The following is a 19,521-nucleotide window of genomic DNA, read 5'->3' as shown; positions in this document are numbered from 1 at the left end:
GTGTAGTGGTGGTGGTATTGTGATGATTCTATAGGTTGAACTCCGAGTGCTTACTGTAGTTAAAGAAAGATTGAATGAAATAGAATTTTTATGCATTTAATTGAAAAGTGCGATGTCTGAACGTGCTTTTTAGATGTAAAATAGTCCTACAAGCATACCATTGCAAGCACTCCACAGGAGGCTGAATGGCATCCAAAATTGCCAATAGTATGAGGTGAGAAAGACATGCTCTATCAGGCTGAGCTAAAATGTGATTGACAATGTCTCAATCTATTGGCTGACAAATGCCAACCCAAATAAGCTAATGGCTGAAGGGGGCTGATCCCAAGCCATCTACGTATATCGTAAGTAATACGTATTTCAGACACCTGTGCTAACAAGCCATATCTTAAAAGGACTACAGACAAATTAGCAATCATGCAATGGTGCTATTCTAAAGTGGTGACATAGGTAAATGATCCCATTGGTGACAAGAAATAATGTGAGTCACAAAAACAAGACCAAAGCCAAGATTTGCTTTCTAACATGGTGCAAATTTCATAAGACCTCTGACTTTAGTTATCAATTGTTGCCTAAATGTGTGTTCAGAGGGGAGACCGACTCACTTAGGTGGCCAGGTGTGGACTGGGTGGAGGTTGTGAGCAATGGAAGGGGATATGAAGGATATTCCATGGGGACATTTCAGTGCTCTGTTTCTTCCCAGCTTAATTTGCGCTGTACAAATACTACTACAGAGGTATACACATACTCATATACATATATACAGGATTTCAACAGGGAAGCTCTATGGGTAGGGTGAACCTACTCATCAGCTGTTGCTAGTGATACCGACCTCATTAGTATTGGTAAGATCCATTTGAAATACTACCACCAGCCTTGCTGGGATAACATAGGCTGCAATACCTGGCTTCAGTATATGGTCCTTGACATCTATGACACATTTTCTAGTTAATTGCCTTAATACGTGTCCTGATTTTCCCCTTTCTTTTCATGCAGGGGTGGAAGTGGGAGCCACTACGAAATGCCTAAACCCACAGTCGGTCTTCCTGTATGAAAAGGACTGTAAATCCAGCAACGTCAGACTTTCGGGAGTTAATGGTTGTTATCTAGCCAGGGTGAGTAAATTCAAATCTGTTTGTGATGTCTCAGTGATTGATCGAGACTAGGGATTGAGAAAGAAACAAATAATGGGGGCAGGTATAAAGTTATACATTGAAGTTAAATGGGAGCTCCCAATATGTGTCTTTGAAATAGAAGATGTTTTAGCTTAGACTTGAAAGTGACTGGGAAAGTATTACATTCATAATTGTCCTTAAGTCATTTAATCAGGGCATACGAAGAGTATAACCACCATTGTTTCTTGCTCAGCTGCATAAACTCTACACCAGCAGAAATTGCCAACAGATTAAAAAGGATTTGGTGCTGAATATAGATAGAAATGGTGCATTAATGTCGAGCACGTAGTTACTGAATCAGTATTGGAACCACAGAATGAATTGAAAATTATTGGAGGATTTCCCTCCGACACTTTTACAGCATTTCATTTATACATTGAATACTACAAGTACCAGAATGCTGTGGAAAGCCAGTAGATGGGCCAAGTTGATGACAAGGCGAGGAATGTGCTACCATTTAGTGGGCTGTCTGAAGCATCTCGATATGCTTGTTTTAAACTGAAATTGACAAAAGGGCGCAGCTTACTCACACCACTACCCTGAAAAGGTACTCTTTTCCTGATGGTTGCTAAAAAACAATGTAATTTATACTGAATTAAAGATTACTTGAGTATTTCATAATAAAGGAGTGGAATTGTGCCCCCCACTCCCAACACCTTTTCATCACATCACTGATAATATTTGAAGCTGCAAGTACCAGAATGGGGGGAGGCACCAAGGCGGACACGTGTCATAATTTTGAGGAGTGTATGGCCAGAACCTGCAGTGCTTACTTTCATACAACCTCATACCCATCTTACATGACCACCTCTTAAATGCATTTTTTCACATCCTTTTAAAAAGTAGAGTTATTGAGTGCAATCCTTAATTTTATTGCAGATAATCATTTAGCAGAAAACTGATCGTATTAAGAGACTTCTCTATTTCTGTAGAAAGTGCATTTGAAATGCCCACTGAGGATTTCTCTGGAACATTTAGCAATCCAATTATCTCAGAGACCTACTTGCAGCACTATAACCTTTGCGGAGGTAAAGTTTACTTCCACATTATTGGTCTGCAGTACATAGCCCACTTCCAATCCAGCACCCATTTCACAGAGACTTTTCTATATGGGCACATCATCATCCTGAAATGTGGGCACAGAAAATTGTGATGTGTCTTAGTATGGCATTAGAGGCTATTAGCATTAGCCTGAAACTCAGCCCTCTATGATTTTTGCATTAATGTTGGCATTGATGCCCGGTCACCAACCAGTTGTCCTTTGGTCAGTGGATCCCATGTGGTTGACTACCTAAGATGATCTCTAGGTGTTTCTGTCTATTAGCTTCTGTACTTCACAGCCATCTCCTTTGGTATTGTGTGCTGCCAAATACGAAAATGTATGTTTTTTACTATTACTTACCCATCTACTTGAATTTGGACTATTCGTACAAGGTATCCAAAAAGCGTGGCATGATCACATCTTCTGACTAGAATAAGGTAAGGATGTGTATCTGGAACAACCTTAGTCGATAAATAAAGTACTAACATTTTTAAAAGCTGATGAAAAGCCTGCAATATAAATGGAAACTGTAGTCATTAGGGATACTTAAAATGACCAGGTAATCATTTTTTTAGATATCAAATAAGGTATATTTTGATGTAATAGGTCAACAGAGGTAAACTATTGACAATATAAACGTTAACTCACGTGATGAGCTTGTGGACCAAAAGATTTGATGGGATCAAAAAGAGCCTCCGAATACCTTACCTGGTTTGGTTGGTTCAGAGCCTTGCCACTGATTGAAGCCAGAAGGTGAGTAGATGATCTTGTCTACTTTGCCTTCCTAGAATGTTTCCGCAATTGTCCATAAAGAGCCAATGGGTTTTCATTCATGTCTCGATTTTACTGAAGCATCTTGTGACATGATGGATTCTTGCTTCTTACAAATCCATCATGTCCATTCCAAGAGCTGTAAATTACAGATGTTACTAATACTAATATTTAATGGCTCTCAACTTACCTGCGACAGCGGTACCAGAATTTATTTGAAATCATGACTTGCTAATCACTGTACTCTTCTGGAGGCACTCATTCGACTCTCAGGCTATAGCACAGTATAGAACAGCTATCAAATCCTACCATAAACTAGTGCGCAAAACTAGGGCAGCCCACTACTCTAGCCTGATCACCACAAGTACCAATCGCAGCAAAACTATATTCTCTCTTCTGAAGGACTTGGTCACCTCTCCCTCGGAATCTGGCAGCATTATATCCTCCAGCCAACATTGTGAAGAGCTGGCGAATTTCTGCATGGAGAAGGTTGAAGCATCTACAACAATTTTGACCACGGCATAACTCCCAGTGCTATCGGGAGGAATACGCACATTGGCCTGAGATCGTCCCTCTTACATCATTACCCACTATCTTCCTTAATGACTTGGAGAGATGAGTGGCCAAAATCAAATCAGGGTCTCCAGACGACCCCCTAAAACCAGACGCTTTCAGAAAATTCAACAGGGCCTCCTACCCAAGTGTCTGGGGTTGCTCAATCTATCCCTTGCCTCAGCGATGGTCCCAAAATCGTGGAAGCATGCAAAAGTGGTTACCCTACTCAAAAAACCAACACTGGACACTTCCAAGCCAGAAAACTATCGTCCAATTTCACTGCTCCCATTCCTATCCAAAATTCTGGAAGCACGTGTGAACTCGACGCTAACCAATTTTCTAGAATTCAATCATATACTTTCGACCAGTACCGAGTCTGCACTGCTGTCAGTTGTAGAACAACTAAAATCCGTCTTGGATGCCGGCAGAACCTCTGCCTAGGTGCTGCTGGATCTGAGCGCGGCATTTGATACAGTCTACCATGAAACCCTGCTTCACCGTCTTGAGGCGATAGGGATTTTGGTTTTCCTCCTTCCTGCCGACCAAACTTTTCAAGTGATAGCTCCACCTTTTGCCTCCAGTGTCCACCCACTCCGCTGTGGGGTTCCTCAGGGCTCAACACTGAGCCCTACACTTTTTAATATATATATATATATATATGAGCCCTCTGGCATGGATGCCACAGCACTAGAAATTTCCCTGGTGTCATACGCTGATGACACCCAATTGGTGATCACCCTGTCTAACAATCCTAGCCAGGATAGAGCGAAACTAAAAGAAGATATCGCAGCCACGGCAGAGTGGATGACAGCTAAACTAAGATTCTTCTGATTGGCAAAGACTCCCATCTGTGGAATAATGAATGGTGGCCTCCGGCCCTTGGAGCCCCTCCTGCCCTTAAACCCGCAGTGAAAAATCTGGGTTTTATCCTTGACAAAGAACTTAACTTTGAGACACATGCCAAATCAGTGGACGGGAAATATTTCGGGCTACTACGTGGCCTCAAAACAATTCTGGGTCTATTTGACGCCCAAACACGCCATTTGATCATTCAAGCCTCTATGCTGGCCCAATTGGACTACGGCAACGTGCTTCTCAGGGGCTCTAATAAGTCTGTGCTGAACCGACTGCAGCGGGTTCAGAATGCTGCTGCACGCGCCATTTTCACCCTTCTCAAGTAAAGCCATGCTTCCAATCTACTACTCCACCTGCATTGGCTGCCCCTCGAACACCGTGTTCATTTCAAGGCGCTCTGTATCACGCACAAGATCCTGACAGGTATCAGCCCAGACATTCTTGGCGACCTGTGCGCCCTCTACTCCCCACCGCGAGTGTTGCGCTCTGCTAATTTGCTCCTTGCACGAATTCCACACATACGAAGGACCAGATCTGGTGGTCGCTTCTTCAGGCGACTGGCCCCTGCCTTATGGAACTCTCTTCCTCTACACATCCGCAGCAACCCTGACCCCCAGGCCTTCAGATGGCTTATGAAGAGGACGAGGTGTGGCGCTGTGGCTAGGGCGACTGAGTTCGGTATCTGGGGATCACGGTTCGATCCCCGGCACCGGCGGCAGATTAGCCCAGCACCATGTGACTCTGGGCAATAGCTTGCTTAATCTTCCCGACGGCCCCCAGCGCCTAGAGACCCTTACGGGTGATTGTGCGCTTTACAAATGTGGATTATTATTATTATTATTATTATTATTAAGACCTGGTTCTTCTCTCAGCTCTAACTTCTCGTTTGCTCCCCGCTTAGTCCTGCTTCAGCGCTGGGACGCCTCTTTCCCAAGGCATCCATGCACTCTACAGGTATTTTAATCTAATCTTCTGTGGCAAGTGTTCAGCTCGCTGAGACATCTTGAAGTTCACCACATTGAGCATCTCTGTCATTGGGTTTCTATCTACTGCTCATGAGGTGGAGTAGCCAACTTTGAATTTTTTTCTTGCACATAGAAAAAAAGATGCACCGGGCCCAAAAGAAGCATAAAAGAAAGGGATTATAGTTTTGTATGCCAACCATGCAATCCTGAGAGAGGCACTTTAGTTACAATAAAAATAAGGAAAAATATTTTTACAAACACAGGGAACAATAGCTTGGAAATTAATGTTGAAAAATGTGTGCATAAAATGGCACACAAGTGTTTGCGGCAACACTGTGAGGCGGACCTGGGTGGGCTCGCGAGGACGATTGGCGTGATGCTTTGGACTCCCCAGAGAGGTGGCCATTTCCATGAGACTGTGACTGGTCCAACTTAAGATCCTGCATCGCTTATCTTGCTGCGGGCATTTTGGTCAAGATGGGCAGACAGGTTGATCCTTCTTGTCTCAGACCATGTCACCAAACAACTGGAGAGGGCGGGGGGGGGGGGGGGAAACATGGGTTTCATTAGAATGGGCCATCGCAAAATGGAACATTGCACAAAAATGGGGAGTAGGGGTGATGCCAAGTATTCGAGATTGTGTATAAAGAAGAAGATCTGGCCACTTTACTTCATCCTGCTATTTAGTCAGCAGATTAAGGAACATGAAAATACTTTGTCTTGGTCCTGGTTGTCTCTTTGCCAATGACTAAGCTTTTTTAGAAATGGTTTATAACATTCAAATACATGCACAATCATGAAACGATGCACTTAGTGCTCATAAGTAATCATTACGTAAAGAAAAAATGTTTCAATAGAAAAATAGTTTCAATAGAAAAATACATAAATCACATGAATTTAAGCAGTGCAATAATCACATAACAAAAACAACATCTGAAACCGGTCCTCAGAAGCTTGTTTCCGGTCCAGGGAAAGCATGGCTTGGCAGTTCGGGCTGGACTGTTCCCATGAGGCACAGGGTCAGACTGATTTGCATATGGCCATGTCTGAACTGGGGTGGTGTGGAGTGCAAAAAAACGATGGATTTAGGCCCAGATCTCTGTACTGGGATGAATGTATGACATTGTACTGCATTCTGTCCTTCCACTGTGGTTTTTGCATTTGTCACCCCGAGTGGGATGGGTTTGCTCAGACGTGAGTCCCATGCTCTCCACACCACTGGATTCAAACAAGCCGGGCTGAAGACGGCTGGAATGCCAGAAACCGGTCCTCGGAAGCTTGTTTCCGGTCCAGGGAAGGCATGGCTTGGCAGTTCAGGCTGGACTGTTCCCATGAGGCACAGGGTCAGACTGATTTGCATATGGCCATGTCTGAACTGGGGTGCTGTGGAGTGCAAAAAAACGATGGATTTAGGCCCAGATCTCTGTACTGGGGTGAATGTATGACATTGTTCTGCGTTCTGTCCATCAACTGTGGTTTTTGCATTTGTCACCTCGAGTGAGATGGGTATGCTCAGACGTGAGTCCCATGCTCTCCACACCACTGGATTCAAGCAAGCCGGGCTGAAGACGGCTGGAATGCCAGAAACCGGTCCTCGGAAGCTTGTTTCCGGTCCAGGGAAGGCATGGCTTGGCAGTTCGGGCTGGACTGTTCCCATGAGGCACAGGGTCAGACTGATTTGCATATGGCCATGTCTGAACTTGGGTGGTGTGGAGTGCCAAAAATCGATGGATTTAGGCCCAGATCTCTGTACTGGGGTGAATGTAGGACATTGTTCTGCATTCTGTCCATCAACTGTGGTTTTTAGGTCTCGCGACCTATCAATGCGCGCAAGCGCATTGAGCGGAGCGAGAATTCAAGTGCTCGAAATCCTCGTCAAACCAAGAGCTTCTTGCGCTGCGGTTTTCATTAAGTTCATGTGAATCACGTGACCAAACAAGCACGCGCATTCACGGCCGCACAGCACATCAAAGGGCTTCGCCCAGCGTGCGCTCTGCGGCTTCTCCTCCCCTAATTTAATCATGGCTGGCCGGCCGGCCGTTTACCAGCTCCAGCACCTCCCCTCTCTCTCCCCGCAAACACAGCCTTACTTGCATTTCTCCTCCCCCTCCCCAGCCAGCTTCCCCCAGGCCGTAGCAGCACTCCTCCCACACCTTTGAAGTGAAGCTTAGCTTCACTTCAAAGGCCCCTGCTGCTTCACACCATGTCACATTTCTCCTCCCCCCTCCCCTTCTCTGCCTTCCCTCCGTCTTGTTTATGACATCACCCATCCTCCATTTTGCCCCCAAACATGAAAGTGTTCATCTTTGGACCACCCAAACTCCGCTATTACAAATTAATGCTGCATACAGAGAAGAGAGAGCGCAACACCGACTCAGACAGGAGTGTTATCAGCTAAGAACCCAAATAATACAAAAGGCGACTCAAAGCACGATTGTAGTTACAGTACGTTGCCAGTGTGCCCTTGTTTTAGTGTAAGAGAGAGCGTCAGTCCTAGGGCGCGTGTTTCCGTGTCTCAGTGCCAATGCGTGTCTTGTGTCTTCTCGGATTTCTCTTTTATTCGCCAGGGTTGTACTGTCTTCCTTTCCCATTTCAGGTTCTAGAGTCCCAAAGACGTCTTAAGTCCGGATTGAAAGGTTTTTCTTGACCCAGTGGCAGTATATGTAATCGCAGCGGTAATGTGCTCCTTTTCTGGTGCCCGTCTCCCGATTCGGTGGACGTGAGCCTGTTCCAGTCGGACCGCTGGGTTAGACCACCTTTTCCTCCCGTAGTGAGAGTTGTGTGGCACACATATTTCTCTCCGTTTCTGTATTTTCCAGACCCTTGGTCCCCGTTCCGGTGCAAATGTCATCTACCTGCTCCAGTATGTTACCTATGTGGGGGTTTCCCTGTCTCCTGGTGGCTTCCCGGTCCTAGATGCTTATGTTCCCTGGTAGTCTGCCAATCTCCTTGCTCCTGTGTTTCTGGGCCCGTGTCCCAATCGTCTGGTGCAAACGCGGGTATCATTTTCTCTCTGACCAAGTGTGCATCCGTGTCTTTCGGTCAGTCTGTGTCTCCCTGTTGTATGTAGGCGTATTATGCCTTTGCATTGTTGTTGCACCATGCTGCACTGTGGCTGTTTTGTTTGGGAAAGAACCCCATTGTGGTTGTTGGATTTCTACTGTACGCACCATGGTCCCGAGTATGGTGACGCTGTCTCCCAATACTCATATCTCACAGTGTGTGTTCGTCCTCCTTTATGGTGGCAGTGTATTCCCATCCCAGTTTTGGTGTATTCCACAAGTTGTTGCATGCTTTCCTCCTGAACCACTGTCATCGCATTGCCTATCCCAGTGCTACTGTTTAACCTGGTCCTCTTTTGTTTTTTTCTGCTGTGTGTGTCTTCCTACCGTGTTGGGGCTGTTTCCTGCCCGCACAATGTGCCATTTGTTCCTATGCTAGTGTACCAAGTCGTAGGGAGATTCTATGCGAGGCCCTTGTGATGTTTATAGATTTGAGTGTGCCAGTGTTGATATGTGTGGACGAAATGGTGCTTGATCTCATTCCTATGTGCCAGCATTGCTTGAAGACATTTTTGACAATGCCGGTAAATTAATTACATGACAATCAGACCCTCCATTCTCGGCAGAGCACACCAGGATCCCAGCACTTTATGAGAGTGGAAGAGGGACTTATTTCTGATGAATGGACTTAACCCAATAGTCCTAAAGACCAAAATCCTTGCATGGCTATTATCCTTTCCTTCACTTTTGCTCCATCCTGTTAATTTCCCACGTCTGTGGGTCTGCCCATGAATCTATTGTTGCCTGTGGTCTTGTCTACTTCTGCCCTTTTTCACTTTTGTTACTGATGCTATTTGCGCAGTTCCAAACCACAGTCCTCTGCTCTGTGTGGCTTTTGGACTCTGATTGCTTTATTTTTGCAAAGACCTTTACAGTAATGACTCATTTCCAGATGTATTTAAATTTTCCATGTCTGCTGTCTCTTTCCTGGCAACAGCCTTTCCCCACTCCTGTGGCCCCAACTTCTTTCACCACTTTTGTAGTTGCTATTCCTTTACCCTCATTCGTTACTGCTATGTTTGCCCTCGTTTCTGTTTCTCTCACTTTCTCTACTTCTATGTTCATGTTCCCTTTTGGCATGAAATGCGCCAGACAAAAGGAAAGTGCAGATACCCGTCGTTGTAGCAAATAAATGGAGAACATAAAGATATGCATAACCCTAGTGCAGTTTCAATTCCAGACCAATGTTTGCTCCTGGGCTCCCTCACAGACATTCTGACAGGACGCAGGTCTACAGTGCTGCATCGCACTGTCATGGTGACCGGGGGAAAGGTCAAGGGGCAGATTAGGCGCTTTGTCTGCGCCCTGGTAGAGGGCTCGTCGTCAGGCACGCGGCCCCGCCACCCCAGAGACCCCTGATTGGCATGCTAATGCAGGCTAACAACAAGCATTCCCCTAGCCAATAGGACTCGCATTAGGAAAGTGTTAGCGATTGGCTTTGTAAATAACAATGCTATTAATTTATATATTTTCAGTGCCAACACATATTAAAAAAATAATTGTCATTTACAATACCAATAGCCTACACTTTCCTAATGCGAGACCTATTGGCAACGCCAGTGCTTGTTGCATTTGTCACCCCGAGTGGGATGGGTGTATGCTCAGACGTGAGTCCCATGCTCTCCACACCACTGGATTCAAGCAAGCCGGGCTGAAGACGGCTGGAATGCCAGAAACCGGTCCTCGGAAGCTTGTTTCTGGTCCAGGAAAGGCATGGCTTGGCAGTTCGGCCTGGGCTCTTCCCATGAGGCACAGGGTCAGACTGATTTGCAAATGGCCATGTCTGAACTGGGGTGGTGTGTAGTGCAAAGAAACAATGGATTTAGGCCCCAGATCTCTGTACTGGGGTGAATGTATGACATTGTTCTGCATTCTGTCCATCAACTGTGGTTTTTGCATTTGTCACCCCGAGTGGGATGGGTATGCTCAGACGTGAGTCCCATGCTCTCCACACCACTGGATTCAAGCAAGCCGGGCTGAAGATGGCTAGAATACCAGAAAACGGTCCTCGGAAGCTTGTTTCCGGTCCAGGGAAGGCATGGCTTGGCAGTTCGGGTTGGACTGTTCCCATGAGGCACAGGGTCAGACTGATTTGCAAATGGCCATGTCTGAACTGGGGTGGTGTGGAGTGCAAAAAAACGATGGATTTAGGCCCCAGATCTCTGTACTGGGGTGAATGTATGACATTGTTCTGCATTCTGTCCATCAACTGTGGTTTTTGCATTTGTCACCCCGAGTGGGATGGGTATGCTCAGACGTGAGTCCCATGCTCTCCACACCACTGGATTCAAGCAAGCCGGGCTGAAGATGGCTAGAATGCCAGAAAACGGTCCTAGGAAGCTTGTTTCCGGTCCAGGGAAGGCATAGCTTGGCAGTTCGGGTTGGACTGTTCCCATGAGGCACAGGGTCAGACTGATTTGCATATGGCCATGTCTGAACTGGGGTGGTGTGGAGTGCAAAAAAACGATGGATTTAGGCCCAGATCTCTGTACTGGGATGAATGTATGACATTGTACTGCATTCTGTCCTTCCACTGTGGTTTTTGCATTTGTCAACCCGAGTGTGATGGGTATGCTCAGACGTGAGTCCCATGCTCTCCACACCACTGGATTCAAGCAAGCCGGGCTGAAGACGGCTGGAATGCCAGAAACCGGTGCTCGGAAGCTTGTTTTCGGTCCAGGAAAGGCATGGCTTGGCAGTTCGGACTGGACTGTTCCCATGAGGCACAGGGTCAGACTGATTTGCATATGGCTATGTCTGAACTGGGGTGGTGTGGAGTGCAAAAAAACGACGGATTTAGGCCCAGATCTCTGTACTGGGTTGAATGTATGACATTGTTCTGCATTCTGTCCATCAACTGTGGTTTTTGCATTTGTCACCCTGAGTGGGGTGGGTATGCTCAGACGTGAGTCCCATGCTCTCCAAACCACTGGATTCAAGCAAGCTGGGCTGAAGATGGCTGGAATGCCAGAAACCGGTCCTCGGAAGCTTGTTTCCGGTCCAGGGAAGGCATGGCTTGGCAGTTCGGGCTGGACTGTTCCCATGAGGCACAGGGTCAGACTGATTTGCATATGGCCATGTCTGAACTGAGGTGGTGTGGAGTGCAAAAAAAGATGGATTTAGGCCCAGATCTCTGTACTGGGGTGAATGTATGACATCGTTCTGCATTCTGTCCATCAACTGTGGTTTTTGCATTTGTCACCCCGAGTGGGATGGGTATGCTCAGACGTGAGTCCCATGCTCTCCACACCACTGGATTCAAGCAAGCATGGCTGAAGATGGCTGGAGTGCCAGAAACCGGTACTCGGAAGCTTGTTTCCGGTCCAGGGAAGGCATGGCTTGGCAGTTCGGGCTGGAATGTTCCCATGAGGCACAGGGTCAGACTGATTTGCATATGGCCATGTCTGAACTGGGGTGGTGTGGAGTGCCAAAAAACAATGGATTTAGGCCCAGATCTCTGCACTGGGGTGAATGCATGACATTGTTCTGCATTCTGTTTTTCAACTGTGGTTTTTGCAATAATCACATTACACCACAATATGTCAATATTCCTGTCTCATAGGAACTCTATACAAAATAACTGTTTTCATTAATTTAATTAGAGTTCCTAAACCGTGGGGCTGAGCTCTAATGCTTATGGGATATATTTTCAAGGGATTATCCCTATCTTGCCTAAAGGGCTACATTGCATATGACCTCACTGTGGCTGAAAGAAAAGGTGCTGACGCGTTTCCAATCCTTGTTTAATCTAGGGATTTTTTTCAGGGCAAATTGACTCGGTGTAATCTGGGCCTTTGCTTATAATTTAAGACTTTGCTATGTTTTTAATTGTTTTACTACTTCTTTTGTTCTCTGAACTTTATGTTGAGCATTTTGAGGCTCTTCAGCTGCGTGCTTAATGTGTCATCACAGCTTTTTTCATTTTCGAGCACTTCACTGGGGTGCTAATTCAAAGAGCGAAGAAAACAGAGGAAACTATTGAAGTATAAGCAAAGGTCCACATTGTGATGTAATGTGATTATTGCACAGCTTAAATTCATGTGATTTATGTATTTTTCTATTGAAACTTATTTTTCTATTGAAGTATTCTTTCTTTATTTAATGATTTCTTATGAGCACTAAGTGTATCGTTTCATGTTTGTGCAAATATTTGAATGTTATAAACAATTTCTAAAAACGCTTTGTCATTAGCAAAGAGAAAGCCAGGACCAAGCCAAAGTATTTTCATTGGTCCATAATTTGCTAAATAGCAGGGTAACGTAAAGTGGCCAGATCTTCTTCTTCTTTATACGTTGATCTACGCCCTATCTGGCCACTAAAATCGGGCGCAACCCCGGATTATTAGAAATATGACATATTGGGCAGTTGACATAAACAGGGACAAGATAGCTGAAAAAGAGGTCTTCAAACACAGGGGGTGTCCCAAAAAATGGGATCTTAAGTGGGCAGCAAGGAATAAATATAGGGGGGATGTATGTTTGTCTCCAACAGTTGAGCTGCGATTTTGTGAAGTTGGATTACATGACGCATTTGCTACCGTAGGGGAACCACCGGACTAAGGGTCAAGATGACAATGATGGGCTTACCAAGAGCGTATAAAACTGAATATTGGCCTCAATATGTTCCAGAAATCAGAACATCGTGGTACCTGTCTGCGAACTGTTGCATCACCCACCCTCTTCCCCAGTAAGAAACCGGATTATTCATCTTAGGTCATAGCCCTGCTCCGAATCAATCTTTCCATGATTTCCATGACAATTAAGGTACACATATAAATCCCCTCTAAGCGCTTATAAATGCTTCTTAACTTATTTTACTTGAATCATCTGTGTGACAAATCAGCTGTTGATGTTGTGTGGGCCAGATTCTTCAAGGAATCATGATGACGTAACCAAAGTCCTATTCAGAGCATAGGTCATTCTTCTGTCCGTTCACTTATCCATGTGACTAACTTTCTTTGTATTTATCTATCTATCCATCCATCCATCTTCTGTTTTAATGTGCCCCTTTTTATTTTCCATACAGCGTAGATCCCAGAGCATAATGGCCAATGGTAACTGTGAAGAAATGAATTCAGCGTTTAAAGTCTGGTGGCACTGTGGCAAGATTTACATCCGTGCCTGCAATGGTGCCTATCTCACTGTGCAACCTGTTGGGCTGATTGTCACCTGCTCCTTGGTCCCAGGTAAGAAACAGCCCAGTCAGACCCCTACCACATGTAAACACCAGCTAGCAAGCTGTCCAGACTAAAAAAAAAAAAATGCAACATTAGTGTTATTCCCTGGAGATACAATAAAGGGGTAGAAAGGGCTGGGACCACATGATGATTCGACATTTCCAGTCATCTATGTTGACTGTCTTGCAGGGGCTACAAATGGAAGATTTGGTTAAAAGAAAGGTTTTAAAACTTTTTGTAGTGAAAACATATTCTACAATCATCTGCATATGCCAATCACTGTGCCTTTAGGAATTCATGAAGGGTTTCCTCACATATTCAAAGCGCACCCCAACATAATCAAACAATACCCAAGAAAATCAGGCAATGCCTCAAATAGATTCAAAGAATATTCAGAACGTCAAGAAATGGTTCAAACAAAAACAAGCCCCAAACAGTCTCCAGGAACATCCCAAACAGAAACAAGGAATAGCCCAAGGAGAATGGAAGGATGCTTCCAACTGAATCAAGGAATAGTCCAAGATGAATAGAAGGCTACTTCCAACGGACTGTCCAAAAGAGAATCGAAGGCTACTTCCAACAGAATCAAGGATTAGCCCAAGGAGAATGGAAGGATGCTTCCAACAGAATCAAGGAATGGCCCAAAGACAATCGAAGCATAATTCCAACGGACTGTCCCAAAGAGCATCGAACGTTCCTTCCAACAGAATCAAGGAATGTCCCAAAGCGAATCAAAGGCTACTTCCAACAGAATCAAGGAATCTCCCAAAGCGACTCACAGGCTACTTCCAACAGAATCAAGGAATATCCCAAAGAAAATCAAAGTCTACTTCCAACAGAATCAAGGAATGTCCCAAAGCGACTCAAAGGCTACTTCCAAAAGAATCAAGAAATGGTCCAAAGAGAATCGAAGGATGCTTCCAACAGAATCAAGGAATGTCCCAAAGCGACTCAAATGCTACTTCCAACAGAATCAAGGAATGGCCCGAAGAGAATCGAAAGATGTTTCCAACAGAATCAAGAAATGTCCCAAAGAGAATTGAAGAATGCTTCCAACAGAATCAAGGAATGGCCCAAAGAGAATCAGAGGATGCTTCCAGCAGAATCAAATTGTGCCCACAATAGCTATGGTATGCCCAAGACAAGATGACTGATAGCTCCATCTGAAATGAAAGGTTGTTCCAAAAAGAATCAATGGATTTGTGAACTATAATTAAGCATGGGCGAATTTTGCGAATCTGGCGTTCACGAATTTGCGTATTTGCAAATTCGCAATCCGCAAAATCCGCGAACTCTCGCGAATTTTTGTTTTGTGTTCGCAAGGGTTTCTGCCAGTTCGCGAGGGTTTTGTACCAGTTCACAATTGCGAACTTACTTGTCGGCTCGCAACGGTCGTGACTTTGTTGTTTCTACGTCTGGTTCATCATCACAGGTTCACAGCACCCTCTGTTTCACCACTGCCACCCTCTGTTACATCACTGCCACCCTCTGATTCATCACTGTAGATTATGGGGGGAAAAGCAAGCACACCTGCCCTGCTTCAACTGACATGAATTAATTTGAGGTTGATTAATGTGTCACTGAATTTAAACTTCCTGTCTGGCACCTGCTTCCTTATCTGTAATTTGCTTTCTGTTGCAGTGCAATTTATTCTATGAGCCTGCTGTGAGGGTCAGAGCAGGGTCATAGAATAGTTGCAAGTAGGCAACTGAACTCTGGAGGGCCCCCTCAGGAAGCACTACAGGGAATGGTTACTAATGAAGAGTTTGAACTTTTGCATCTGCTGAGTGCTTTCAGTTTTGCAAAACTTGTTTTTCTGTGGGGCACTTCCTTCCTCCCCCCCCTCCAAAATGGACTCCTTGCAAAAGAAAGTGCAGGCTAATGTCAACCTGAGGAGTTATTCTGATAAAAATCATCATTTTCAGAAGGTTTATGCTGCTTGCTGGTGGATTTCTTGTGCAGAATTGCAAATTTTGTAATTTCGCGAGTGTGAGATTGTTGCTGCCCGCCGCATCTACATGTTCGCAATTGCGAACTCTTGCGATGGGTCACCAAACTCCCGCGGGATCCTGCAGCAAGCTCCAAAATAGCGCAGCACTCGCAAAATATCGAGAAAAACAACTCGGCAAACGCTGAATGACGGTAAGTGAACGCCGCATGCCGCAATATTGTATTACCAAGCAAAAAAATCCGCTGCGTGCGAATTAGCGGATTTTCGGTAAATTCGCGAGAGTTCGCGGATTGCGAATTTACCGAAAATCCGCAAAATCCGCGAGCGGAACGTATATTCCGCCCATGCTTAACTAGAATCAATGATCCCATAAAGCCGAATTAAGAAATCTTCCAGCAAAAATAAATACACAAATAGTAGCCTCTAATGACCTCAAGGATCTCTCTAAACAAGACAAATGTGCATATGATTGTTACCCATCCTTGCAAGATTTCTTTCTTTGCTTACAAAATCATGATAAATGGTGTGCTGTGTTTAGATGAAATTTCTGAGCGATGCTTAGAAATATTGATGCAAAAATTTTAATTGGTTCTCTACAAAGAGAATGTGCATCTCCACAGCTTACACTTACACTAACCAACTGGGAACGCAGTAGAAGAGTGTATTGTGTCAATGATCACTTTTTATTGTCTACTGCAAATGGCAATACAGTTTCACCTTGGATTCAATTGCCACTATATAAGAGCTATTTTGATGAATAAAACAGGCTGGTCTGGATTTCACGTTTTGGGGAAGGATTTGCAAATGTTTGCATTTTATATAGGTAGAAGTATTCCTCCTTGTTGGACTGATCACTAGAATAACAATATTTTGTTTTATTGGTGATTTGTAAGATGCTATATGCTGTTGAAGGTAGTTTCAGAGTTACTTGTATGGTGCAATGGGGGCAGAGAAAAGAAAAAGGAATGGGGAGGAGATTAGCAAGCTGGTCACAGAAGCATTTGCAATGCCCGGATGACTGCATGCTGGAGGGTGAGAGTACTTCTGAGCAGTGTGAGATTAGTCCAACATAACTTGACCCACTGCAGTTGGCGGGTGTTGATTCCAGCCCCGATATAAACGGACAAGATGCACTGCCTGGGGATCACAGCCATATGCCAAATAAGATGGACACGTGATTTTGAGTGATTTCAGAAAAGGCTTGACAAAAAGGGCACTCTTTAGATCTCTTCTAAACATGAGACAACCTTGCTGTTGTCTAAGAACAGGGGCCAAAATATTCTAAGTGTGTGGGAAATTCACATAGAGATTTATCCCCTCCACCCATATTGTTGAAATATGCTGGAGTGAACCTGTTGTCATAAATCATCCTTAGGAGGCTGGAAAGTTTGTAGTTGTTGATGAGTTAAATGTAGGTATTTTGGCCCTCAACACTAATACGCTCTATGAATATTATATCTTAAAAAGCTGAAGATCGGTTTTACTTTGCTAAGTATGTTAAGGGGGATGTATGATCAAAGCTGACTCACAGGGTTCAAGCTTTGAAGGGCATCTGTCTTGGGTTGCGCTTGCCAAAACAGCAGTATCTCTTTTTTTAACCATTGAGACAGAGCTTGCATGTGAGCCGGCACTGTTGAACAGGCCTCACTTAGTTGGATCATGATCTGTCTGTCCTCAGGTTAGGACTGAAATGGCACCTTGGATTTACCAATAAAATCAGCTAAAAGATATATGGCTGTTTTAAAGAGCCTGAAAAGATCATAATGATCCTTGGGGGACCCTGCATGGTATACCCTAGGTGGTTGACGAGAACTGCCCAGTTTTATTTGCTGTCTATGATTTTAAAGTAAGGATTTTATCAGGGGTGTGGCATAGACTCATTAATCCCATCATCATTAGTAATGCGCAAGACCAAGATCCTGTAGTCAACAGTTTCATACTCCACTGCGAGTGCTAATGGAATTGAAGCTGAAGGTTAGGCTTCATGAACTCTCATACTCTCCCCATAAACACCAAAATGATTCTGGTTGATCTAAATACTGATAGTCGTTTAGAAGGCATACATTTTGATTGTATGCTTGAGATTGTCTTTTTACTTCCTTTTCAGGACATTGGTATCTGCACAGAAATTTTAGTAGGAGGTGATAATAGCTTTTTTGTGATTGCCAGATACAGTTTCGTGCTATAATGATCCATTCATCATGTCCATTAGGACTGGGCCAAGGGTGTAATGTAGAGGCGGTTTCTCTTCTTTGGTGGAAGAGCGTCTTCTAACTTGCTGGTGTAGCAGTAAACATAGAATAATAAAATGGTCATTACCATTGTTTTATTCTGTGTGCCACTGGCCGGCGCTGCTGGAGTTTGAAGGTGGAGGCTAGGCAGATTTCTGCTGATTGCAGGATGTTTCCCTGGACTCAGTGCGCAGGTCAGATTGGCCGGCTGTCTACAGCCAACCTATCCCACATGCGCACCCAGTGATCCCAGGGCTGAAAAACAGCTGGGGCATTGCTATCACATGCCCCTAGCCTCTAAATGAATGCTGGATTTGCCTGCTCCAACCAATCCTGTAGCTGCAGTGCAGCTCCAAAATTGGTTGGATTCGCGTGACACAAGGGAGGAAGTCCCTCCCTTTCCTTCCTATCTCTGGTCACCTAAGAGGATAGCTGTGGGGAGAGGAGCACTGGACAGAGGGCTGGGCAGCCAGCAGCATTTATGGTGAGTGTTCCACCACCATTTATTAATGATGCCAGCCACCACTGTTCATACAGACCACCACCATTGCTCTTCTGCTTGGACTGCATTGTGAGCTATTAACACTGTGGGAGGGGGGGACCCGCATGGACCATCCATATCCTCCGCATAGCACATATATTCACCATAGTTAGGACCGATGTTCCAGAGAAGCCGGCGGAGCAGGGGTTAAACATCCCCAATGTCTCTTACATACAGGAGGGAATCCACCCACCAGAAAATCACAGCCAACGGGAGCAAAGAGAGGTGGGGCCAACGCCATGTGAGAAGGACCCGGGAAAAACTGAAGCGCGCCAAATTCGAAGAGAGAGGAAGCTGGATTCCAGTGAGGGAGGAAAACGCAGCGTCAGGGAACTAATCCTCAAGACGGAGAGAGAACCGCCTGTCCGACAAGGAGGAGAACCCAATGGACGCCACACACCACGACGCAGAAGAAGACGGAGGCTTAGAGACCTGGTCTGAGGAGTGGTGGATAACCCCGGAGGACGCCTGTAAGCCGCCGCAACTCAGAGTTGTGGCCACTGTGGTACGTGATTCGGGAGGAAGGAGGGAGTGAAGGGAGGGGGTCTAGGAAGGGAGGCACGAAGAACCTCACCGAACTTTGTAGTTTTGTCTCCCCATCCATGTACTGCTTTTAATGTTCACCCCACTTGCACAAGCCTTACCCCAAAACGAACACTTTATTTCTGTGCACCTATCCTACGCAGGAGTTGTTATATAAATAAAAGGGATATCTCCCGACTTCTACCTTCCATGTTCTCCATCTTTGGAACTCAGAAGCACCTGATTCTAGGTCCAGTAACCTGAAGATAAGGGACTGGCTAAACGTAGGATAAGATCCCTTTAGTGCTTGCTTATTTCTGTTCATACTGTCCTATGTTCCTTTTCTATTTGAATGCACTCTTCTCTGTTGCACTATTGTCACACTCTCCCTGTGATGGTTAAGGGCCCTATCCTGGACTTTAGACCGAGAAAACTGTGAAACTTACTGCTACTTTCTCTTTTCTTTATTTTGAGACTCCTGGGGTGTCCCTCTCAGTAACAGACGAACCACCCTGAATGAAGTACACTAAGAAAAAGGACATAGAAAAAAAAAAACATCTTTGTTGTTGGCTTTGGTTTATGCCCCTTCAATAAAAACTCACCAAAATTGATCAACCGATAAGGGCTCCAAGATTCTTTTTTCGCCCATCTCGCTCACACACTGCAGGGCTTCAT

At 45.0% G+C, this 19,521-nt stretch overlaps 1 protein-coding gene across 1 annotated transcript in view; it reads left to right on the top strand.

Annotated features, from left to right (window-relative positions):
- Positions 1 to 19,521, top strand: part of FSCN3 (fascin actin-bundling protein 3) — a 219,211-nt gene that overhangs the window by 144,930 nt on the left and 54,760 nt on the right. The window contains exons 3-4 of the mRNA XM_086937456.1: positions 997 to 1,115; positions 13,451 to 13,610. Coding sequence (XP_086793582.1) covers positions 997 to 1,115; positions 13,451 to 13,610 — 279 coding nt within the window. The remainder of the gene's footprint in view (positions 1 to 996; positions 1,116 to 13,450; positions 13,611 to 19,521) is intronic.

Source organism: Lissotriton vulgaris, chromosome 1_1 (assembly GCF_964263255.1).
Source record: "Lissotriton vulgaris chromosome 1_1, aLisVul1.2, whole genome shotgun sequence".
Classification (NCBI taxonomy): Eukaryota; Metazoa; Chordata; class Amphibia; order Caudata; family Salamandridae; genus Lissotriton; species Lissotriton vulgaris.
The sequence above is the reverse complement of the archived record's forward strand: the minus strand, read 5'-3'. Positions and strand labels throughout refer to the sequence as shown.